Source organism: Tauraco erythrolophus, chromosome 6 (genome assembly GCF_009769465.1).
Source record: "Tauraco erythrolophus isolate bTauEry1 chromosome 6, bTauEry1.pri, whole genome shotgun sequence".
In the NCBI taxonomy this organism is placed as follows: domain Eukaryota; kingdom Metazoa; phylum Chordata; class Aves; order Musophagiformes; family Musophagidae; genus Tauraco; species Tauraco erythrolophus.
Window position 1 is genome coordinate 42,361,634 of NC_141470.1, and position 26,626 is coordinate 42,388,259.

Genomic DNA, 26,626 nt, shown 5'->3' on the forward strand with positions numbered 1-26,626 from the left:
AAAAAAAAAATCACTTCTCAAGATTAGAATAAATTCTAATACTTGAGAACTACTGTACTGTTAAAAAACATAATCTTATTAGCCCAGGCAATGCAACTGTATGTGAGAATCTAAGAAAATCAACTATGTAAGAATAAAGACTGCTGTTCCTACAATTGCATAAAAAGAACAGTATTCTAACTATGCACAATCACCTATTTTTTAAAACATTCACAATTCATACAAATACTACATTAAATTAACAGCCAAAACCAGCTTATCATGCCCTTACATGAATAAGCTTTTCATTTCCATTAATATTTTACTAAAGCTCTCAATTTGACAGTCTATTCCAAACCACTAATTTCAGAAAAAGTCATATTCCTAGAAAATACCTAACTATTTTCCATGTTCCCACCTATTTCCCTTATTATTGGATTTTGGGCTTTTTTTTGGGAGAGGTGAGGACGTATCCAGTCATCCATGCTTGCTAGATGGGATTAGAATTTCTAAAGATTGATTTCTTATTGAAAGTGCCTGAGCTTAGTATAAAAGGAGATACAAACAGCACTTTATATGAAGCAAGAAATAAAATAACATCACAAACATTCTCTGGGCAAATGTAAATTGTGGAATCCTCAATTACATCAGAAACCAAGGTTTTCCTGGTTCTTTTCTGACAGAAAAAGGCTGTGAGAAAAAAATGGTAACAGCTACAAAAGAAACAGAGGAGAGGTTTTTTAGGTTTTTTGTTGTTGTTGCTGTCATTGTTGTTTGGTTGGTTTTGTGGTTTATTTTTTTTTCCCTTTTATTTTTGTCTCTCACAGAAAGACTCAACTACTTTCTCTTATTTGGAATTTCCAAAACTGGCTTGCCTCTACCGTCTTGACAAGGTCCCAGCCTCCCAAATACAAGTATCCATTTACAAGCCAAATCTCCCAACTTACTATAGAACAGAGCTTCTGATCACTAGGGAACGGAGGCAATATGCTCATTTTAAACTTGAGGACACTCACCATCCCTGTTGTGATGCTGTGACTCTTATTTCATCTATGGGACAGGTCCACAATGTTTAAATAAGCCCTTGAACTTGTCATACTAATTCATTGTGAAATTCATGTCGTCTGTCCTTAACAGATCAATACACAGATGCTTTATACTAAAAGTGAAGCACTACCACATTAAGAGTCCATATTATAAATTTATCAAGATTTATTTGTATTAAGGGTGAATATCTCTTTATTTAAAGTTTCAAAATTAATGCTATCCAAAATTTAGAAGCATTATTTCTCAATACTAAAGTTGTGAATATGTATAACGATGTATAGCTACATTTTAGGTTATTTGCACATTTAATTATTTTAAAGTAAGACATATTCAAAGCAGTTTCAAAAATGGTTGCAAGCTCTTTTTATAAAAAAAGGCAGAAAGTAACATTATGAAAGATGTGTGATGTTATAGCTACTAAAAGTATGTTTAATACATGTTTAACTGAGATTGCAATCAATAAATTCCATGTAAAAATGTGATAGTACAAGTCTCTTTGTAGGTGAAATTAGGTGGGAAAAAATACAATTATTAAATACTTGCTTGGCCAATCATAATGAGCACTTCTTACCCTCAAGTTCTTGATATCATAAGATAATTAAGTCAAAATCAAGCAGTAGTATTTGTGCAGACTGAAACTGTTTTAATGTCTAATGAAATACGTATGTTCATATATGCTGTTGTTGTCTACTACATGAGAGGAATATCTATCTTAATCTTTTTCTCCAGAAAGTTAATACGAGGTACACCAAAAGCAGCAGTTAATGCTGGAGCAATTAGCTGTTACTGCTATTTTTTTGGTCAATCTATAAATTGACACCCCTGCAATCTATAGATATTAAAAATCAACACAAAAATGGTAATTCTCTGTACAATACAGTCGATGGACAATCATCCTGCAGTTGATTCTGTTTCTGAAAGTCATGCAATATGGTGAAATGGAAACCCCAATTTCTTATGGTCAAAACCATAAAGTGTAATTACATCATAATGATTTCCTCATCATATTTAACCAGGCACTTGAGAGACGGGGAAAAAAATACCCCAAAACAAAAACCACACATTTAGAGGTATAAAAGATAGATTCCTAGCCAATTAGAACCATAGTTTACTGTCTTCCCTGAACCTACTCCTCTCAAGAAAAAAAAAAAAGAAAAACCTGAGCTTAATTACACTTGGTGCTCTGTATGAAAATAAAATTATCAACCACTACCTCAGAACTGTAACACAAATCTTACATGTGGTCAAGAACGTTATGGCTTTGTAACACTCATCAGCATAGGCCAGCATGTCTCAGCAAGAAAGCCTAAAGTTGTCCGCAAAAAAACTTAGCTTTTAAAACACAGCTGAATAAATAATGGAGCAAAATCTGCATGTTATGATAATGAAGTATTTGGCCTTGTTAACAAAAGACAGACCTAGAAGGAATTCAAAGACAACACTAAGCTTGTTTGCTTGCAGCTTTGCACCATATGGTACAGATAAAAACTTAAAAAACGCCATGTAGTATTCAGGACAGAATTTCTGGTTAAACAGCAAAATTTACACTCTAACATTCAAGTTTAAAAGTATGCAGAAACCACAACTAGCAGATATGATGATATTCATACTACTACTTTTAATGAATAAAGCCCAAACTACACTGACAATCTGAAAACATATGAACACATTAAATAGCATGAAAATATAATCTTGAAGGCATGGTTTATTTGAAAATAGCGTGGACAATCTTATTCAAAGTGTAGCACAGTGTTCATGCTACAGGAACCAGGCAATAAATGTCAGTTCCTATCAAATTCAAATTATGCATCTATTTCTTCAGAAAGATTGTTTTGTCCAATATTATTTTAGATGTAAATTCTCTAAAAGAGACAACAGCTATACGGTCTGTCCTTAACAACAAACATCTGCGTTACTGTGCACAATACGTATGGCCTAAGAAGAATAGCCTAAAATGGACTGAGGGAACTGTAACTGTAGGGTCACATGCCAGTAATACCTTAACAAGGCTAAAAGGCAACCTAAAGCATGTAAACACTAAACCTAAATAAAACCTACATGTACATCCACAAGTTTTAGCAAGTGGAATTTCACCAGTAGGTTTTTCAATTGCACTCCACAGGTAAATTTGATATTGGTTTCATTTTTAAGTCACAAATAAACACAAAGATGAAAAGGCAGTAAAAAAGAAAGTGGGAGGACAAACACTTTTGTAAAACAATAGTTCAGGAGAGCAACAAAAAACCTCCCTGCAAAATTTATATCTTCTGCTTCCCTGGTGACAGGCATTTGTGGGGGCAAGGCTAACGAAGAATAGGAGAACCAACAGATTATCAGGATCAGTAACACAAATTCTTTCCACTTCTGGTATAGTTGACACTGTGCCAAAGCTTATGGGTCAAAGATCATCATAAAGAAGTCAAATCTGAATTCATCTGAGTATTTTGAGTAAGTATGTTGGGAGTAGAGGACAGAATTTACGTAACAGTATTCTAATCTCAAAGTTAATATGAGGAAAATCATTCCTTTAAACCAAAAAACTTTTAAGCTTGGACTATTTAGGTAATAGTTTGCCACAAATTTCCATTGCCTAAGATAATCCTGAAACTGAAACCAATACTTTGTAAAGAAATAAACAGTGTCTTTGCACACTTGTGTATATAGACGAAAAGAATTTTTAAAAAGAGAACATTAAACTTGATGAAAAGAGACAAATGAGTCTCGTAACTTAAATAAACACTTTAAAATTTCACTTTAAAATGCAAACTGTGTATCAAATGTTAATACTCACCTTTTTTCCCCTCAATTAAAACCCTAATTGTACAAGGTTTTGCTAACAAGGGGGTCCACAAAGAGGGATTTAATAGTGAATAGTTTCAGAACACATCGCTGTACATGAATTTGTTTAAAAATACTTATGAAATAATGGTGAGTTACAACAAGCCACAGAAACTCAAGCCATATTCTCATAAACCCATCTGGGAAGAATTGCAAATAAAATAATGTGGCAATCTGTAATTGCATTAAGCTTTATAGAGGGGACAGTAAATTACAGCGTGTGCTTTCTAAAAGAAATCTCCTGAAACATAATAAGTAGCTGAATTTTTTGTACCTTCCTCAGCTCTTGCACCTTCATGATCAGTCATTCTAGAAGAGGGTGACCTAGATTGATTAATGATTCCTGAAGGGATGTGGGGTATCTCATCATCGCCCAGATCAGCTATCATGTCGTGAAGTTTTGTCCTGTTGACTCCTGTAAATTAACGTCAGCAGCAAAGATTCATTTGATTGCTACCGCTTGACTTGACTGAAGTCTAAAAATCCATTAAACTAATTAAACAAGAATAATTACTGATGGGACCTCCTTAAAAAAAATACAAGGCTTTGCTTTTGTCTTTGTATATTAACAAAATTGATCTTTTGAAAATCAAAAGGAGGAGTGAATACATCAAATCTGAAAGCTACATGCAAACAATTTTAATTCACTAAATCAAAAAAAACACCTCCTTTGTATTCTGTAGATCTATTCTACAAGTTCCTGTAGGAGAGAAAAAAAATCATCTTTCAGCCCTACTGAGAAGTCAAGTCAAATATTAAAAGAACATTAACTAACATTAAACAAAATACATATGAATTAAACATTTGCTAATAATACTAGACAACTTTAACTATACTAAACAACTTAACATTGAAAAGCAGAGAGCAAATAAAAAAAAGCTTAAAAATGAGGGAAAAAGTACAGACAACTCATAATGGGGGTGCAACGAACAATTAACTTTCCCTGCTTTTGAATGGTACTTAAGTTGTATAAAGTGTTTATTAAATACAAGAGCAAGAATGCTTCCACCACTGTATGAAACTGCAGATGTCTATCACCCTTATTACACAAGCATGTCTCCAGAAATAAAGCATACTGAATTATTTGCACATTAAATTAATGATGTAGACACTAGCGAACAAGAATGGTACGTTATAATTTAATTTTTTTAAAAATTAATAAATTCATTCCTGCTTCTACCTTACAGCTTGCATGTCAAAAAGTTAAGCTTCAATCATAAAGGGAAATTTCAGTGACAGAATCTCTTAAAAAAAAAATAATCCACAACGACGCAAGACAACCAGTTTTTAAGTAATGACAGTCCTTCCTGGGAATGCAGGCAGCTATATTACAGAACATTTAAAATAAAAACCCTCCACACCCTGCCCTCCAAAATTATCCTTTTAAACTTGCTAAAATATAAGTGTTTACTACCTTTAAAAAGGCATATTAGAACCTGATATATTTTCAAATATGTCCATTTTTTAGTAAAGTAAGCATTAGGAAACAACTTATTATACCCTGAGGTGACATGTACCACTTATTAATAGGAAACTGAAACTAAACCAAAGTCTTCATTCTCAAAGAAGTAAAAGGTAAACACTATAACTACAGATGATTTACCAAAAGCCGAACTGTTCATTTAGTCAGTTAAACACTAATATACACTCTTTCAAATAATACCTGATCAACAAGTCAAAATGCAAGGTCCTTCACCTGAGTCGGGCCAACCCTAGGCACAAATATAAACTGGGCACAGAGTGGGTTGAGAGTAGCCCTGAAGAGAAGGATTTGGGGGCGTTTATGGATGACAAGCTCAACATGAGCCAGCAGTGTGCTCATGTGGCCCAGAAGGCCAACCGCATCTTGGGATGTATCAAGAGAAGCGTGGTCAGCAGGTCAAGAGAGGTGATTCTCCCCCTCTACTCTGCTCTTGTGAGACCCCACCTCAAATACTGCGTCCAGTTCTGGTGTCCCCACCATAAGAGAGACATAGATCTGTTGGAGCGTGTTCAGAGGAGGGCCACAAAGATGATCCAGGGGCTGGAGCACCCCTGCTACTAGGACAGGTTGTGGGAGCTGGGATTGTTCAGCCTTGAAAGGAGAAGACTTCGGGGGGACCTAATAGCTGCCTTCCAACACCTGAAGGGAACTTACAGGAAGGCTGGGGAGGGACTTTTTACAAGAGTGTCCACTGATAGGACAAGGGGAAATGGGTTTAAGTTGAAGGAGAACAGATTTAGATTAGATCTTAGGAAGAAATTGTTCAGTACGAGAGTGGTATGACTTTGGAATAAATTGCCCAGAGAAGTTGTGGATGCCCCCTCCCTGGAGGTGTTCAAGGCCAGGTTGGACGGAGCCTTGAGTAGCCTGGTCTAGTTGAGAGGCGTCCCTGCCCATGACAGGGAGGTTGGATTAGATGATCTCTGAGGTCCCTTCCAGCCTATGCCATTCTATGATTCTATGATTTCCATTTTTAGATCTCACTGACAAAAAATGGCTAAAGTTGATATGTTCAAAAATAAATATCCATCAATAATTGAATACTCTGGAGATAATGGAGAATCCTCTGGAGAGAAGGTTGACAATAAAGAACATTTCTGGCAGTAGAATCATAGCAAAAGCATACCACGCATATCCCAAGAGGGATGCTATGTAACTACTCTCACGAATGCTTACAAAATATGTTCATTTTGCCAAATTATATAGAACACCCTATAATTTTCTATGGGTATGCTTCTGACATTTTTCTTTCTTTTACGGAACACTTACTATTCCAGTTAAGTGTACAAAGGCTGCTTACCTTTGAGAATAAAAATGGCTTCCAAAAGTCTCCCTTATGGTTAAGTTTCATTTCACTCTCACATGGAAATGAGTCTAGAAATCTGTGATCTCAGCTAACGAGGTGAGTGTAAATTAATAAAAATGAGGAATGTCTCTTTTGGATCAACGCACTTTTTTTCTAATAGCCACTAGACTGATAGGATTTCATTTCAAAGGTATAGTACTTAATTGCAGTCAGCAGGTGAGATCTCATTAAAAAAATGTCATTCTTAAAATGGTCAGGTCTCTACCATACAGACCACAAAGCTTGCTTTTGTCTTTATTCCAGTTGGCCATCAGCCAGTCACCTACAGTGACCAGCAGCAGATATATTCTTGAAGATATTATAGAGCAATCAATAAATGACATGATAGAAGTCATGACTGGTACCCTCAACTGTCTACTTAAATACCTTTTGCTTTCCAGCAGAAAACACATTTGTCTTCTCCATGGTGATATGCACAAACTGTTCCAACACATGGATAGAAAAATGCCAAAAATGGCTTATAAACTCTTATTGACATCTGAACTGAAAGCATCTTTTGGAGGTGCCTTCATACCAAACACATGGGCATGAGAAATTTATCTCAGATCACACTCAGAAGTAACTACAAGTAGCCCCTCTTCTCTGCTACCTTGCACCAGCCAGTCATTTAGCATATCATAGAACCACAGAATAATTAGGGTTGGAAGAGACCTTTCAAAGTCCTCTGGTCCAACTTCCCCTGCAACGAGCAGGGACATCTTCAATTAGATTGGGCTGCTCAGAGACTCATCTAACCTGACCTTGAATGTTGCCAGGGATGGGGCATCTACCATCTCTCTGGGCGACCTGTTTCAGTGTTTCACCACCTTCACTGTAAAAAATTTCTTCCTTATATCTAGTCTAAATCTTACCCTCTTCTAGTTTAAAACCATTGCCCCTTGTCTTATCACAACAGGCCCTGTAAAAAGTTTGTCCCCCATCTTTCTTACAAGCCCCCTTCAGGTACTGAAAGGCTGAAACAAGGTCTCTCTGGAGCTTTGTCTTCTCCAGGCTGAACAACCCCAACACTCGCAGCCTGTCTTCATAGGAGAGGTGCTCCAACCCTCTGATCATTTTTGTGGCCCTCATCTGGACCTATCTCACCAGGTCCATGTTTTTCCTGTACTGAGGACTCCAGAGCTGAACACAGTTCTCCAGGTGGGGTCTTATGAGAGTGGAGTAGAGGGGCAGAATTACCTCCCTCAGCTTGATAGCCATGCTTCCTTGTCACTGATTAGGCGACTGTCAGCCTTGCCTTTTAATGTTTTTCAATGTTTAGTCACTTTTTGTCTTTCAGGCATAACCTCAGAAAAGCCATCATACAATACAGAGAGAAACTTCTTTCTGAAGTTTAAAAAAGAAAAGCTGCTGTTCCTAACAACTTCTCTGAATTTCAGCTGTAAAATGTCAATATTCAAGATTGTGCTGCCACCACCACAGACAACTGTGCAGATTGCTGCTTTCAAATAAGTGCAAGTATATCTTTGTATAATTGCTGAAGTATTTTAACTACTACAAAGAGATTTTTAAGGATAGGAATGTGCTGTCCCCGCATAAGCAGTTATGTTCAAGGCACAAACTGGATGACTCCATCTTATCTTCAAGAAAAGACTAGAACCAAAAAAATAATCAGCAAACGTGAACCTGTTATGAACAAAAGCAACACACCTACAATTCCATCTCAGTGTATCCTCCTTCAGAGATCAAAAGTGAAAAAGGTAATTGAATATTCAGTGCTGAAAAGTTGTAGTCAAAGAAGTCGTAGCCTGAGAAGCCATAAACAGACTTCTGTTAGCTCCAAGATGTAATAGCCCAAGTCTGAACACAACACAGGGATCCTTCTACAGCTCATGCTAATGAAGATGGTAAAAATGCAAATTTGTTTTCTAGTCTATCAACTATTACACTGTATTCCCAGAAATCAAGGCTAGCAAAGCGATTGGGATAGATACTGTTTCATAAATACAGATGAATTAGACTGAGGGGAAAAAAAGCAAGAATATAAAATATGAAAGAAAGTTTCAAGGAAACTAAGGAAAAAAAACAGTAAAATGATTTTCATTTTAACAGTGCTGTACACATATAATTTAAGATACGAAAGCTATTTTTCAAATTGCTGAGAACACGTTATTCTGGCCTGACAGTATGAAATAAGGTAGGCATCATCTCCACTATTATGTTTAGAAAATGTGACAGACTATATCTGAAAAACAGTCAACCCCTGATTTACCTGCCGAAACCGACCTTATCAGACTTGGGCAAGAAACTGACCTTAAAATCTGCAAATTGCTGTAAAAGGTAAGCCTGGTTTTGTATAAATCAAACCTAACTCCTTACCTATTTATCACCATGAAGTCCAGAATAGGTTATTGTTGATTTATGTATTTATTTATTTATTTTTTAATTTAAGAACTCTTCAATAAACAGGTTTTGGATTATTTTACAGGTGATATAAAGGCAATTGACATGTGGGGTGGTTTTTGGTTTGGTGGGGTGTTTTTAGGGTTTTTTTTTTTAAAGATCATTTCATAATAAAGTAGTATTTCCACATAACATGTTGACTATCAAGATGGAAAGAAAAAAAAAAACAAAACATTAAAAAGAATAAGCATTACATTATGAAAACATGTGCTGAGAGAAGATGACCTAAATTAAGGTGTTCCACCCAAAAGAAAACATATGAATGTAGACTACAGAAGTATCAAAATAGAATCAAATCTACCTTCTGTTTACTTAATTTATCTCCACATTTGGAATGAAAGTTCCTACAACTGGGCCAGGGCCATGAAGATCCCGTTATGAAAACAACAGTCTAAATGCAGATTATGGTAGTTACTAGATGCACATCCAACAAAAGAACCCGTTAGAATGTCCACCCTATTATGCTGCCTTCAAAGTACTGCAAGAGATGATAGTCAATGCATGTTTACTTGATCTTTATGATGATATATACACTGCCATGCATATAAATTCTGATATTGCTTGAAATAAACTCTGATAAAAGTCTGACAATACACTGAAGAGTAAAGTAAGATGAATATTCAGAATGAAGTTCATGAATCATCAGACATGAGAAGCAGGAATAAAGAAGGCCTTCTACACTATTTTGAGTCTCAGAATGTTAAAAAAGGTGAGAAAAAACATTTACAAATTAAATAAACAGAATGTAAACAAACCTGTCCAATCTTAAATGCCCATCTTTACTGTGTGTGGAGTTCTCATTCAATTAGATCAGTGATTTGAAGGCCAATTTTTAATCAGAAACTACTATCACGAATGCGACACAAGTGTTGAAGCCCACAAACCACCATGTCATACTAGCTATATGAGCTCAGGGTTTCCCAAAGGAGAATTTAAACTTAAAATGCAAAATGCTGAACAGTGACTTACATGACCTCACAGCATTGTGATACACAGTTGTCTCCTAAATATTTGCTTATGTGAACATAAGCAGGTTTCAAAATTACTTTATTAATTAAATTATTAATTACTTTATATTAATTAAATACTCCTTTAAGTTTAGATAGTGGAACACACACTGTCAAAAGATAATATACGCCAAATAATAATTGACTGACAACATGGCAGACCATTCATGGTACAAAACAATGTTAGACCCTTGGCAGCAACTGCAGGAAAGCAGACATGAAGGAAAGTTTTGATAATGTCACAAAGTTAAATTTTGCAACTGGACAGTTCAGATAGAATAATTACTATTTATTCTAAATGATGGTTACAACCAACTTAATCAGCAATGTAGACCATTAAAATGTCAGGTTTTGACAAAGTAGTTCTTTAGATGGGTGAGAATTATGCTCCTCTTCTGGAAGCTTTAAGATTTAGAAACTGAAAATCAAAAAGACGAGAGAAATTTTTGATTGCATAGCAGCCAAGGAAGCAAAAAGTGCAAGAAAGAGAAATCCTTTCTAGACAAGCCAAAATAGTTCTGCTAAAACAAATTTGGAGGCCTGAGAAGAGTTTTTCATAGAATTCATAGTCCTAGAACAACACTACTTGTCCCTGTTTTACAGCTGCTTACCTTGCAGCTAGAAACTGGTGTGGTGGGTACAAAAAGCTCAGCATCATAAAAAAGTACATTTTCATAACCTAAAGGCACAATGTTTGAGAGAGAAATATAAAAACCCACTCAATAATTACTCTTTCCTCCGCCCCCCCCGAATTCAAAACATTTGCTGTTATTCTGCAGCCACTGTGCTTCCAAAGGTCTAAAATGTGAAGTTTTATAAGAAAATTTCAAACAGAAGAAGTCCATTTTATTCTTAAGAGGAAGTTTCTAACCCTACAAAATACTTCATGTAAATTTGGTGTCAACTGCTGATTTACATGTTAAATGAGGATATCTATTAGCACCCAGATTACTACTCTAAGTTGTAATCAAATGAAAGACTAGGTTAAAATTCTTTACTTCAAAGATTTTATATTTGTATGTGTCTGCACGTGTGAGTCATGCAAAATTGCTGAATAAACAGTAACCATGCACTAACTGAATTTTGTTAGATGTTACAAAGTAAATTCGAATCTTAATAATTACAGAATTCTTCATGAAGCGTTCTATTTTCGTATCACTTAATTTAGTTAGTACATATTCACACCATTTTTCAAATTGAGGAAATAATTTTTTTTTTTTTTACTTGATATTGCCAGAAACTGTTTTAATATATTTTCAAAATAAAAACACTGCAATCAAGGGAGTTTCTCTAGAGCAACATTGACTTAATAACACTTTGTACACTAAGAGTTCCGTATAGCTGATGATGCAAGTTACAAAAGCATTTTTACCAGGTACTTCAACACTGAAGTCTGGTTTAACTTACAGAGTTCACATAGGTCAACTGGTCTGAAAATTCTTTAAGATTAAAAAGGTGTCAATCAAAATGTGGTAATTGCACAGAAAAGTGAAGGGCACCATAAAATAAAGCTGATCTCCTAAACAACAACACAGAAAAGTTCATATTTACATTACAGGCATTTTTTTATTCTCATTGCCTTAGATTGTAAAAATAATTACAAGCTCACAAATAGCTTGATTCAAGGTCATGTTAAAAAATAAATAAAACCAACAAAAATCTCACCAACAACTACACCATAGTATTATACTTTAAGAAGCAGGTAAAGTTTAAATCTTTTAGAAAACTTCTCAGGGTAGGAATATCCTCAAAATGCAAGTTGTTCATTATTTTTACACTCACGTTTCAAAGCATTTAGCTCTCTTTACCCGTTCGACTTAAAATTTTTATGTGTTTTCAACATTTCTCATCTAGGAAATGGCTGTCAAAGGTTTTGACATATTCACATTCAGCAGGTAGAAAGTTAAAGTTGGTTGCCCCCGTTACAGAAAACGATGCTTAATGAAAAAACAAACAATAAAAACATAACTCGTGAGAAAAAAACGTCTTCTATATAGATAGGTGAAAAGGCGTGGCATTACAAGATTCAGAATCTGCACTTACTCTTTACCCCTTTCTTCCCCTTTCGTTCCTTCTTGTACTGTTCCTTCAGTTTACTTATTAGTCCCTGGTCTACATCCCAAACCTCAGCAGTTGGGGACAGGTCATCTTTGTCTACATGCAGCATATTATTAAAAGAAAAAAAATCAGCAATTGGCAATGCAAGCTGTTGGCGATTTACTATCATAGCTGTATAAGAGCATTAATAAAAGTTCTTAATAGATCTTTACTATAAAGGTGCAGTCTCAGTTTAAGTTTACAAAATACTAAGTCTCATTTCATACAGTTTTCCAAGGCACTGTATAACATCAGTTACATATTTGAAAATTGTATGTTAATTTGTCACTAAGGAGCAAACAAATTAAGCTTCATAAGTAACTGTTTATGTTAGATACTTCAAAATACATAAGAACTCATTGGTGTTCAGAAATGATTACTGCATCTTTAGAAAGACAGTGTTAAGAAATTGTTCAGCCAGTGTTGAATAAGCAAATAAATTATTCATGCTATATCACTCATGAAAATGCAAGCTAAGTCAGTGCCAGTTTATTCATGAAGACCACCATGCATCCTCTCGCACTCATTCTACATGCACAAGAAAGAAACCCTGGTCCTACATATAACCAGAGAAACAAGACTATAAATACAGCTTTTTACATAATGAAGTAATTTGCACAGGCGAATAAACTGACATCCCCCTGCATTCCAGCAATTATGTTATAATTAGTAGAAATACAACATTCCACAGTATTTTCAGAAGTAATGTCTTTCTGTTTGACAAATATCACAGCATTAATTATTCTCCAAGAAAAGTCACGTCTCCACTTTTCTAAACTATCCATTGCAAATATTTCTGGAAATACAGATTTAGTAAAAGGATAAACTTGTTTCTAAGACAAGGTAAGGGTAACATTTGCAGAAAGACTTCTGCTAAAAGACAACTAGGCAGCAACCAAACTTGGGTTTGTGTGCCAGTTCAGCTTACGCTCACAAATTCTTTAGACATAAACCAATAAAACTAAGTTCCTCAGATCCCAACTTCCAACTGTACCTATGATATCAGCGTTTTCATAAAACAGCAGTTTTTGAAGTTATAATCAAAAAAGCGCACAAGAGGAGCCATACACAGCAAAGACAAAGAAACGTGCATTTAGGATGCAAACCAGTATGAGTTATTCCAAGTACATGTTTCATGACAAAACGCGATAAGGAATGAGAAAATATCCTAGGATACTGATACATCTACCAAAAACCCATCATTCAAATAGGGCTAATCCATGACAAAGACACAATCTGGATCAAAGAGGCGGAATATAGAAATGGCAAGGGTGGCGAAGGCATGAAATGGGCAGCATAATGGCAAAGTCCCCTGAGCTGTCCACAAAGAACTGTGGAGAGAACAGAACAATGACTTCCTACACCAAACTGCCGCTACAACTACCAAACTGCAAACACAAAGACCTCAACCTTTATGGTCGCAGGGCCAAAACATTGCCAGATTAGTCAGGAAAGACAAGAGGCACAGAAAGATAAGTCAGAGAATATGCCCAATCAAAAGAGGAAGGAAATAAGCAAAAACAACAAAAACACCCCCTAAAACCTAATGAAAGGAAATTCAGTTAACAAATTCAAAATAAAAAAAAATAACCACCAAAGTACCATTAATAAAAAGAAAATAATCAGCTAGGTTGCAGCATTGCATTAATTCAGGAATTAAATTGAACCAAAAAAAAAAAAAAAGCTACAACAAAATTGTCAGAAATTGTCAGTCCGGTATGTTTTAAAAAGTGTGGTGTATTAAAGCAGTAGTCCACATAATTCAGTGATGGTGATGACAAAAACTGAAGTAACATGTCCAGTCTGTGTTCTGCACTAGAAATTTAGAAAATGTCTGTAGATTGCAAAACAAACAGGGTATTTAGATCACAAGACAAAAAATTTGAAGGAACTGGGCTCATTCAGTCAACAGAAAACAGGAAAAGCGTAAGCCTGCAAACATAAATACTCAAAACCAATCCTATTGGCTGCTGAAATGTAGGTCGTAAATAGAAAACTAGATAAAACACTAACTCTGATTAACCGGAGAGGCTGTGAAATTAATTTCAATGAGGATTTTTAGGAAAATCCAGCAGTGTTTCTCTCAGGTATGCCTAGATACATGGCTCTGTTCTGAAATAGCCAAGTGTAACTAGAACAACTCAGTGATATCGCCCTAGTCATGAACTTCCTCAACTTGCCTGCAGTTTTTATAACCCACACTAAACTGACATCAGGACAGAGCAGAGGATACAGGATGTTCATTAGCCAATAACACTTAGTGGAGACAGGATGGTTTTTTTTTTCTAATTACTTTTTTTTTTTTTTGTAATTTAAAAGATGACCCAAAAGACTGAATTCCAGTGACACACTGTCACTCGGAATTCCGGGCACAGTCAGTCAATCTCTGACTCACGGTGTATCGGTAAACAGAACTTGTGTTCCAAGCAGAGTAGAAATTCAGTGATGAACACATAGTTAGTCATCAAAATCGTAAGCAGAATAAAAAGACTACATACTATGGAATATCTCTAATATGTAACATAATACATAATAATATGGATTTATTCCTGTTTGCTTAAGCAAACAGAAGTTCTATATGCATCTTTTTCTTGTTGATACTATATCGCCACAAGGCACTTATAAATTTTTAGTCTAAAAAAGGTACATTCATTTTTGAATATGCTACATATTTTAATTCTTTATTTAACAGTGTTTGAATTTGTTCATCTTTCACTATTTTGAAGATGAGCTGTTCCTGAGTAAAACAGGTTGCATGACGGGACATTGAATCACAAGGTCTGAAAACAATTTAAGACTCAAAGTATATTAAATGAGGTGCTTACAAAAAAAAAAATAATGTGTTCATACAAAGTAATATCATGGAAATTAAAAAAAAAAGCAACCCAAACTTCCACACTTGGTGGCTGGTTTGCAGAAGTCTCCAACAGCAAAAACGTAACTATCAAATTTGGTGATGAAATATTTTAGCATATCTGCAGTTAGACCTACAGATAATACTTTGACAATTAAGTATTGAAAGTAATAATAAAGCAAGATTAGGCAACAGGTTTAGAGCCTAAACATCAGAAGTTTGGTTTCCAGATACTAAATAAAAGCATTATAAAGAAATACATATGTAAACATTTACATTTTTTCAGAGCGCCTATATCTTTGCAAAAGTAAGAGATGACAGAACTATGTCCATGACAGAAAAACTAAAACATGAAGAAAAAAGCTGAGGAGAAAACGGAACAGAGCAACTATTTACATTACAAAGATAAGAAAAATACAAATTATAATTGAGATACTGAAGTCAATGGTTGATGTAATTGTTTGGAAACTAATGGCAAGTATTCATTTAAACGAAGTTTCCCCTCAAAAAATAAATTGATGGATCTGGATATTTAAAGTAATAACAGTTTCACAGAGTTCAAAATAATGTGACAGGCTAAAATAAATTGGCTTAGGCAATTTATTATTTTATTTTAGGAGGCATTTAAGTGGGACAATATTTGAAATTTATTTTTCATAGGTAATAAAGAAGCATGGACTTTAAATCTTTAAAACTTACACACTGATCTTTAAAGAAGTGACACATAACCTCAAGACCTGACAGACTGTATCATTAAACATCCATTTTAGGAAAGAACAGTTGTAATAAAAGTCTGTGACATACTATGAAAAAGGCATTGCTACTACAGTTGGAAGTATGTCTTCTGACTCATGTAAACAGTTAGTACAAAAATACGGACAATTTATAGATGTTGTCTTCATATGGCAAAACTCAGATGAAAGTAAGTTTATGTCTATTTCCTCCTCCTCACTTCCTTGCCTCAGACAGGAGTCTTTTGGTAACAACAGAATTACTGCAGTTAAACCAGCTGTCACAAGTGCGTACAAACTCTCAAAACGCTCTGCCTCACTTTTGCAATGTGTTCACCTAAACTGTACTAAAAAACTTTCAAACCGGTCTCTGAAAAGTGCGGTGGGTCAATTCGATTTTTAAAATAGATTTTTAAATTTTATTGTATTTTATTTCTAAGTTTGGGACAGCAACTGAATCGCTCAAAAACAAGTCTGAAAAAATTTAACTTGCAAGTCAACATTGCAAATAAATCAGAATCTCCCCATTCCTGAGAAGACGACAGAGATATAACATGCTAGAAGGTAATCTTGGAAAGCAGTTACTTGGAATTTCAATGGACAAGCTAGTTCAGTAAGTATCAGCAGTCTGCTTGAAAAAATTGATAGATCTTTGACTGCATGAATTATAGTATCAAGCTGTCTTTCCATCTGTATACAATAGTGTTAAGTCTGCTGCTAAAACCAGAACTTTCTCCATCACTATACACTTGAAGGGATGTTGCAAACAAAGTCAAAAAACTTCAGGGCCTATGAGACATCTTATACCAAGAAATTTGCCTGTTTGGCTAAACAAAAAGATGACAAAGAAATCAATCGAGCAACATCACCTCCAAAGAGGAACACCACCAAGCAACTAAAATGCTTCTAAAAATGGATAAGTATTACCAAAACTAAACATAACAGTTTGTCCAGCTTCGTCTTCCAACTAGAAATAAGACTAAGTTTTAAAAACATAGGTGACTAACCCTTTGGCACAAATTTCCAAGAAAGAATGCTTTCCAATCCTTGGTACTTTCAAAATCAAGATTGGATGATTGTCCTGGAAGATGAGCCAGTATTTTGATTTCTGTATATCTTTAGATTCTCTTAGCTCACTGAGGTGTTTATTCGTTGTCTCAATGACATGAAGTAATCAAATAAGATGATCTCGTGGCACTTTCTTTCTTTCACAATGAAAGACCTACAGTATGCATCCACAAAATTGCTCGTACCACAGTTTAGAAATTAAGAAGGTCAATTTCTCATTTCAAGGCAGATGTGAATTACTCAGTTCATTATTCTTTGTCCTACCCGAATTCTCTCTTTCTTCTTTTGAAACATAGTAGATCTTTCAAAACATGTAGGCTCCAGGAGTTTCTAACTTAGGATATTTTGTTTCACACCAAATCAGTAATGGACTTAATTTTGTTATCTACTCTAAAATTACAATGAATAAATAAGAAGTTGTGTCAGTACAAAAGTTGGGGTTTTTTTTATTCTACTAACGCAAATCACATTAGCAATGACATCTAAAAATCTCAGCCAAAAAAACTTAATACACTAATCGCCCAGTTTTACAAGTACACCAAAGAAATTCATTTAACCTGAGCACAGAAAATTTAAAGCTCCTGATGAGAAACATTTGGGGGGGGGGGGGGGGGGGGGCTGTAAATCTAGATTTTAAAACCAATTTAATTCAGGTATAAAAACATTCAGAATCCTAGCCTTTCTTATTCAAGAAAGAAAATATTACCCTCTTTTAGTTTTGGAATCAAAACCAAAATCTGAGACAAATGCAACTATAATTGTATTTGTGACAAGTACAGCATATATACATATACACACACATATATAGGAAAGTTTCCACATCCAATACACTATTATCTTAGCATCAGCATATGATCATCACAATCATCCACACATCCACATCATCTTAGTAGGTACTGCAACTCTCATGTACTATCATGAACAAGTATTCCTTTATTTCTAAAGGCTTTTGTTAGCATCTTACCCCACTCTGTTCCATCTCCTGAACTTCGAGCTTCTCCAGCTCCCTCACCATCTTCAGCTGTCACTAAAAAATCAAATTCTTTCAAAGCTTCTTCAGTATCAGGGTCATCTGTAAGGTCAGCAGCTAAACCTTCATTACCAATCTGCAAAGAGATAAAAATTTTTCTGCATTTGAATCATGAACAGTTCCTTTCTACCAAAATACTTACGTTAGAAGTGATATAGATTACTCTCACTAAGTACTTGGTTCCTGGGGAACACATTTTTCAACATGAAATGCAGAAAAAGGCACTTGGATATAGTCAGATTAGAGCTGCTTATTTAAAAAAAACCCGAACGACATATAGTCTAGTGATCATTAGGAAACGAAAAGAATACTGACACTAGGTTTAGCAACAAAACCAATCCCATACATCCCAGTCTTCATTTTTTATTTAAAACACATCAATTGGAAAATTTTGTTTTTCTTGCAACAGCAACAGCTCTGCAGAGAAGCTTTACAAACAAACCGTGTTTTCTACTGGTTCAGAAGCCTTTTTTCCTTTTTGTTTTCCAGTTCTATTTCAGTGTTAAGCACAAGCTTGGAAAATACAGTGTTTTCAGAGAAGTGTCTTTTTACTAGTTCCACCCCACCTTCACCTTAAACAAAACTAACAACCTCTCCTTACTAGGGCATCAGTGAAAAGTTGTCTTTCATTCTGCAGGTGAAGAAAATTTCCACATAAGGGTATGTTATATTTCTATGACTTGCACAATATTCTTACACTTTTGCAGAAAGAGACAATTCTTACAAAGATAACTACAAATCATCCTTCTACTTCCTATAAAAAACAAGCTTTGTCAAGAGTCAAAAAACGAGTGTAATGTCTTCATATGTGCTTGGAGATTTAATTATTAGATAGTCTTTACCTCAGACTATCTACTGCCTTAGAACAACAACAACAAAATTTTCAACCAATTGCTTGATTAATGTATTTACCAGAAGTACAAGTTAATACCAAAGATATGGCAGAAAACCCTTCCTGACAAGTCAAGTTGGAGATTAAGACTTGTGTCAAGCTGAGCTAATTTTGCTAGATATTTAAGAAAATTCAGTGCAGCCAGAAGGCTATCATGCTACAGAATACTCTACTGAGCAAAAAGTAATAAAACTGTCAGTACAACGTTCGTAAATTAACTTCTTTACATAAAGAAAACCCAATGACAAAGGGACTATTTCAGTACAGGAGAAAAAACTAAACATGAACAGGTAATATAGTCTATCCTAACTAGAGAAAGCTGATCATAGAATGGAAAACTAAAGAGGAAGATAGAACAAAACTTAATCAAATCTTAAACAGAAGGTTTCTGGAGACAAGTCCCTGCGCTAGGCCCTCAACATATTTAGTAAAAAGCTGCATAAATGGAAGAACTAAACACGTATTTGGCATGGAATAGTTTTTTTTTTTTTCCACTATATTGCAATTTCTTCTAAGAAATTGTCCCTACTTTCTGTAAAATTCAGAAAGGATTCACATTGTATTGCGCTAAATTTGCTTTACAGAGACTCCAAGTATGCAGAGAAGTTGAGATGGCCAAATCAGTTCTCTTTCAGCAATTAATTCACAATTGCAAACAGGTTGGTTGGTTTTAAGTTTTCAAGGTAATGTATTAACTAAACCACCAAATTTACCAATAAAGAATCTGCTCACAATCCATTCAGATAACAAAGATTAAGCTGAAAAAAAAATATTTCCCTTTTTAAAGGGGATTTCAGATCTATATGTAAAAAATTTTAAAACAAGTCTTTTACTTTATGTTTCTTATTTATCCGGTGTTTTTCTTTTCCTTCTGCAATATCTTCTATCATATCACTCTCCTCTTCTTCATCACTATCATCTGCGTTTTCTAAGAAGTTAAATGTTTCAAGAACATCACCAGAATTCCTACATAAATAAAAAACATTAACAGAGAATCCGTTTTACTTGCTGAAGAGATTTCAGGAGATTAATCATATTAAATGCAATTGCTACTTAACAGCTTTAAAACTAGTAAAACAACAAGAAATGGTTGTATGCAGTTTTCTACAGCTGCCTAATTCCTTATTATAAAAGCATCACTCAACAGAATCTTTCCTTAAAACAACTTCAAAGTGGTTATAACACATAAATTCAACTTCAGTACATACTATAACTGTCCATAATATATACGTGTAATATACATATGTAATACAGATACATATGTTCCTATGTATAATCAATTTAAGTTCATAATCATTTTTAGTCAGCTACACTCACAGGTGTTTAGAGACTAGAGCTGAAAGCGCAATATGAGCTGACCAGTACTTATCAACAACTAAGTAAAACATACTTAAACTTCACGCATTTCTCATCTCTTCGCTTACCTTTTGATTTCCTGTCCCTTTTGTTTTGATGAAGGAGATTCACCCCCATTGAGGATCTGTTCTAAGTTCTTTGTCTCTACTGAACCATTTGGCTCTGAATTGGAGAGCCCAAGCAAAGACCTTACCCGCTGGGAGCGTACATCCAGTATTGTATCTGTATAACCTACTTCCTGAAGATACCTAGATGCATTAAGAGAGGAAAGAAAGGGGAAAGCATATTTGAAGGAAAAGAAAATAAATTAGTATCAACTGTTAAAAACTAATGCCACTTCATCGCTATCCATCTCACACAGAAAACATTCTATACTGCTTAAAGCTCAAGACTACAAAGTCCTGAAAAATGAACCACTATTTGCCCACCCCAAATACTCTGTTTCATAGAGTACGCATATACACAGCTGCTCATACTTCAAGGAAGGGTTTGAATGCACCAATATTCAATAATGTTACTTACTGTCTTAGTAACTGTCTGCCTTGCTTCCAGGTCAATTGGCTATTTTGAGGTACTGCAGGAACCTCCGTATCTTTGGTTTCTTCTGAAAGATACAGTGTCATAGTTGGGTAGGGTTTTTTTGTTCTGGTTGTTTTGTTGAGTTTTTTTTTTTAAAGATCACTTACTTTTTACAAGATACCGATGAAACTAAAATCAAATCTTAAAAAAAGCTTTAAATCAGATGCAGTCTTATGCAGTGTTTTTAAATTAATATTTTCTTTTTCTAATTCTTTGCTGAAGCATCAAGGAAAGAACTTAACAGAATAGAATCAGTTAAAAAATCCTGACCCCTTTTATGCAGTAAAGGAACTAGAAAAATATTTAACTTGCATACAAAAGAAAACCTTGCCCTGATCAACTGAACTGTTACTGCTCAGAAACCAGGCTCTCTCTCTTTCACAAAGTAGAGGTGCTTAGAAAGCAACAGAGAAAATATAGTTAAAATAAGACAAGCAGTGACATATATCAGCATTTGGAGAAAACGAACATGTCAAGTTTAACACAAATTCCATCAGTTTACTATCAACAATTAAAATTTAGACCCACTGCACTTTTACTACAGCCAAGACTATAAAACATGGTACAAACTAATAGTTTGAGGATTTCAACATCTAACTTCTACTACTTTTAAACACATATGAAACATCCCATCAAACAAGAAACACAAATAATGATCTCTAGTTTCAACTGGGTATAGAAGTACTCAAAATGTGGCACTTCTAAAGCAGAAAACAAACAAATCCCAAAAACGGCGGCTGGGGAGGGAATTAAAATCTGTAGACCACAATTTTAAGGCACATTACACAAATACAAGCCAACAGTGTGACTTCCCAAAGACCTACATTTCAAGAGAAGCCACATGGAATTCTGTTTATTAAATAGTCCAAAACACTGTTATGAAAAATGCTTTCCTCTATGTGCAGTACTGTGAAGAGCAAAACTGTTATAATCAACTTTACATCTACATTGCAAAAATCAGATGCGCTCCAGAGCATCAATAGCAATAAGAATAGCCTAATTTTTCTCTTAGGACTTTTTTTCCTTGATTTAAGATAAAAACAGTAGCTTGACAACATTTTTTCCAGGCCAATGCAGAACAAATTTTTTTTCTCATTCTTTAAAAACTAGTGTCCTATAAAAGCACCAAAAAGCAAGAGTATTTGTTCTGTTTATTCTGCATTTACACTTTCCTTCTGGATGGATGGCACAAAAAACATTAAATCCTTCAAGAAGGGATATTATAAGAAACAATAAGAAGCACTAGCTAAATAAAGAATTGTGCAACTTTAAAGCTTTCTTCGACATTCTTTAAAAAATAGAAAGGTTAATTAACTTTGATTTTCAGATTAGACAATATTTACCCACTACCAAACCTTTCCCAGATATCTTCTAACACACCTAAGGGAGTGTGAGGGGAAGAATGAAAGCTGCAATAAATTGAACAGAGCAGACACAGAACAGCGCATTAGCAAATTATACTAAAACAGGCTGTTGTAAAAAAATTACCTGATTCAAAAGTTGGCATTTTCAAGTCACCTTGGTTCAATTCTGTGCCATATTTTAATTTATGATATTTTGCCCTGAAAAAGTAGGCAAATGTATAACACATTAGCAAACAATGCTTTTATCAACTCAAAACATTCTACTATTCCCATTTAAAACAACCATACTAACACAATGCAATTTATCCAAATAAAACTGTTGTGATAATTATTGCATCATACAATTAACTTCTAGTCTTTCGAGAACACAGTTTTGAGGTAACCTTCTTAAAATTATCAAATACTCACAGATGAGAGTTTAGTATGCTCTCCAAGAATGTGGGGTTTTTTCATGTGTGACAGTTACTAAGAGAACCTTTCAAAACCGAGTAGGTTCAACCATTTAGCAGAGATTATTTTTTCACTGGTAGCACTGTCACAGCTAGCCAATTGCACTACCATGAACGAACCTCACATTTGGCATTCCTGCCTATTTGTCACCTTCAATTTCCTTCCCTCTCCATCTTTGCTTATGATAAAGATCTTTCCCTCTGAAAAAAACATGTTAGAGTGCTACGTTCCGTCATCACGTGTATTCTCTTATTGATTTTTCTCTCCCTGCTCCTGCTCAGTCCACCTATGCAGACATGCCTCACTCCTTTCCATCTCCTGATCTCTAATCCCTTAACCTCTCCTTTTCCATTGCTTTTTAAAAAAAAAAAAAAAATCAGTCTTGGTGATACTATTTCCATGCAGGTATGCATAAGCATTCCAAATCTTATTCTCTACCCAAGTTGCCTATCAAAATCTCTTCAGCTCGCTTTACCTCCAGGAATATCACATGAAGTACCTACACATATATGCTGGTATTCTCTAACTTTATCCTAGACCTTTCACAATCTGAATTTTGCCTCATAGATCCTCTGCAAAAACACTCAAAGTCTCAGGGAAAAGAACTCTAGATATTCTGCAGTAAAGCCAAGGTGAAAGATCTCTGTAAAAAAGTTAGCAGCCACATTTTAAAGAAGTCTCTATAAAATAGAGCTGTCTTCATAATTCTAAATTAAACATTTGACCAAAGTTTTAAGAATAACTGAACCATAGTTAGCTCCCATCACTTTCAAAGACTACTCTCAAATATGAAACTTTGAGAAAAGATACATAAAGAACATGTGCTGGACAAAAACCAAGGATTTCCAACAAATCGTCTTCTCAAATGGCTGAGCCACTGCTGTAAGTTTTTCCAAATTGAAGGTAAAAGTCGATCTCAAATGCTGCCTGACATATTTAATGGTATAGAAGATTTTTTTCTAAATTATGGAAGTTTCTGCTAAAATTGCAATTAGGAACAGTCTCATTAACAAACTGCCAGTAGATGGCACTACTGACCATTTATAGTAAGATAAATCCTGCATTTGAAAGCAACTACGTTGTAACTGAAAAACTGTAAGGGTCCTGAAGACCAGGTATTTGTGTGACCTGAATCTGACTGACTGTCAACTAAACAGAATTTCTTTTTTTTAATTAGTTGTAAGTTCATCTTTCATCCATGCAGTAGTAAGACTGCTCTCTTTAAACTGAGAAACAAAGCTTTGTTCCACATAGTAACAGGGCAATGTTCCACCAAGCTTTCCAGATAAAGCATACATACTGTGATTTATATGCTCTATAATTACTGTACATTTGGAGGTAAAAAAAAAAATAAAAAATGAGAAATTGTGAAGTAAAATAAAGCCGAAATGTTTTGCTCAATTCATACGTGAAGCCAATAAAGCATTGTAATTGAAAAGCCAATCTAAATTTGTTCAATTTAGAGCTGTGGCAAATACTATTTAGGAGCAGTTATTCCATTTTGGAATTTTTCAAAACATTAATTAAAATTCTGCTTTAATTGTTCATTAGAGGAGATAAGGTATCTGATCTAAAATTATACCAATGACTAGCCACTACAAATAAGCCAACATATTGCTGCATGTAACGTGATTATTTGTCTTGCACATCACGCTTGATGCTCAACTTCAATTTTACAGTAAGAAATTAATCTTATTAAGTGCCAATAAACTATATATTTGCACATGAATTCCTCCCCGTACTGTCACACAAACAAGGGCAATTATTATGTACCTTAAAATTCACTAACAAGCAACAGTGTCGTTGACAAGTCAGTGATGTTATTCCCCCACACCACATAGTAACCAAATTCTACAAGAGGCATTTTTTGAATCCGTTAAGTATTTACTTGCTATTCTTCTCAGGCTAGGTTTCCATGAGTGAAAAAATAAGAGGAGGAGAAACAACGTCCTAAGTTGATTTAACTGCTTGCTGCTATTTAACTGTTGAATCCTACCACTCAGTTGCAAGGATACAAGTCAGCTACAGTCCAAACCCCATGAAGTCGAAGTACAGCCACAGTAAAGAAATATCCACTGGCTACATCAAAAAAATCCCATACTTATTACCACCCAAGGTCTCATTTTATTACAAAAATTCATACAGATCTACAAAAATATTTAAGAACGTTAAAAACCCAAACATTTTACTTCTTTAAAACATTATCGCATCTGTTGCACGCGTACTTAAATACTAGAAATATCAAACTATTTTGTAACTACTACTGCATTTTATTTTATCTTACAACACTGATGTCCTGTTTCATATCCTTTTTCTGAGAAATCACAACAGTCATCACTGCCTGAATGAGTTTACTTCTGACTCCCTATAATCTGATATTTCACTGCACAAAACTTTTTGACAGCATCAGGGAGTCAGCAACAAGAGGAGCAGAAAGGAGGCAGGGGGAATCAGGTGCAACACTGAAAACTGCTGTCAACAATTTTCAGATCTGAAATTCTCAGATTTTATTTTGCTTTGGGGCTGGTTTCTTTTCATTAGTTGGATTCTTCACTGAGGAAGAATTGCAACAAAAGTCTATTATCCTGAACTCTTCATTCAGTGCAACAACCAAGAAAACAACATACTATCCTTCTTGGATGATTTACTGACAAGTCAGTACCCGCTTGTTTTCCTTACTCAATCCATCATACTTCCGCAATTAGAGCCCCTCAAACTACTTGACATTCGTAGCAAAAAGTAACAGAAAGCCTCCTCCTTGCCTACCACACATTCACCAATCAACCCCCGAGTTTCAGTTCCTGTTTTTAGCAATCTTCATGACAATTCTAGCTGGAACTTAAGCAAGGATTTTCCTCTTGAGAAGCACGCAGTGTTGGCTTGTACTCACTAGCTGCAAGAACTAAAGCCAACTGTGTGTTTCTGCTGTTCTGCTTCAGTTGTACACATCATTACAAGTTTCTTGCCCATCAGATGAATTTTAAAATTTCATGGGAAGTCAAACTATAAAGGCAGCTGCATTTCGGGTGAAGACACACGACAAGATTATTTTCCCAGTGTTTTTGCAAAATTAACTACTAATTTTGGACAAATGAAATAGCCAGGCAACAGAAGAGCATGTAGGTTTGAAGGACATTAGCCTGCATGGACGGAATAAAATTCTAATTTTTAAAGCCTTAAATCAATACTACAAAACACGTGTCTACTGAGACAAGAAATTTTAGCATCTATCACATAAAAAACCAATACTTTGAAATGTAATACCAACTTTTAAGGGATTCTGTTCTGCCACAAAATACAGTTTTCATGATGCAACACATACAAAATAGTTGTAGGGAATTAAGAGAACAATATTTTTCATCCTTTCAAGTTTAACACCACTGAAAAGCAATTAAAGGCATAGTAATAAGGTATAAACATTTTTGGAGCATTTATGCTTACTTAGTACACCATTACTCTAACTCAGAAAAGGGAAACTGTCCATTTTGAACCTCTATGTTTAAAAATACAAGTTCGAACAGTTGAAAAATATCCAACTTTTTATTATAGAAGTCATTAAAGTTTATCAGAAAACATAGTGTAAAGATGACCAACTATAAAGGCAGTTTACATAAAGTAACTGTAAAATCATCTAGTAAAGTAGTTTACATAATGCGATGGAACTCCTTTTAGTCTGTAAAGTCTTCCAGGTCAGATAAAAGCTGAACAATTTGTATACCTACCTTTCTTGTTTTAATGCATATTCTAACATTTTTATTCTTCTCACTAAATCTTTCTTCAAATTTTCTTGACCCTTTCTTTCCCCTTGTAAAAACGCTATCCGAGCCTGAAAACACACACAAAAAAAAGATAACAGATTTTATTCCATTCTGTTCCCAAAGCAAAGCAATGAAGTCTGGCTCAGAAGGAAAAAAAAAAAAAAAAAAAGAGGAAAAAAGATAAAAAAGAAGAAACTGTCTTGCATTAATCACTTCTGTCAGTCATTAACAACAAAAATATTTCTGCCTTAGAGACCAAGTATTATTTTCTGTTCATAACTGTTTGGGTTTTTGGCTTGAAATGAAGGTATTAAAGTTACTATACTA

The 26,626-nt window shown here is 34.8% G+C and overlaps 1 protein-coding gene across 5 annotated transcripts in view; it reads right to left on the reverse strand.

Moving 5' to 3' along the window:
* Window positions 1-26,626, reverse strand: part of STRN3 (striatin 3) — a 71,934-nt gene that overhangs the window by 24,204 nt on the left and 21,104 nt on the right. For 2 of the 5 annotated variants that reach the window (XM_086613987.1, XM_086613989.1), the window contains exons 2-9: window positions 26,264-26,367; window positions 22,216-22,289; window positions 20,671-20,752; window positions 20,217-20,396; window positions 19,626-19,758; window positions 17,835-17,976; window positions 12,164-12,274; window positions 4,139-4,279 (exon numbers count right to left, since the gene is read on the reverse strand). In XM_086613987.1, the coding sequence (XP_086470113.1) occupies window positions 4,139-4,279; window positions 12,164-12,274; window positions 17,835-17,976; window positions 19,626-19,758; window positions 20,217-20,396; window positions 20,671-20,752; window positions 22,216-22,289; window positions 26,264-26,367 (967 nt within the window). The remainder of the gene's footprint in view (window positions 1-4,138; window positions 4,280-12,163; window positions 12,275-17,834; window positions 17,977-19,625; window positions 19,759-20,216; window positions 20,397-20,670; window positions 20,753-22,215; window positions 22,290-26,263; window positions 26,368-26,626) is intronic. The other 3 variants (XM_086613990.1, XM_086613992.1, XM_086613988.1) reach the window with 3 other exon arrangements.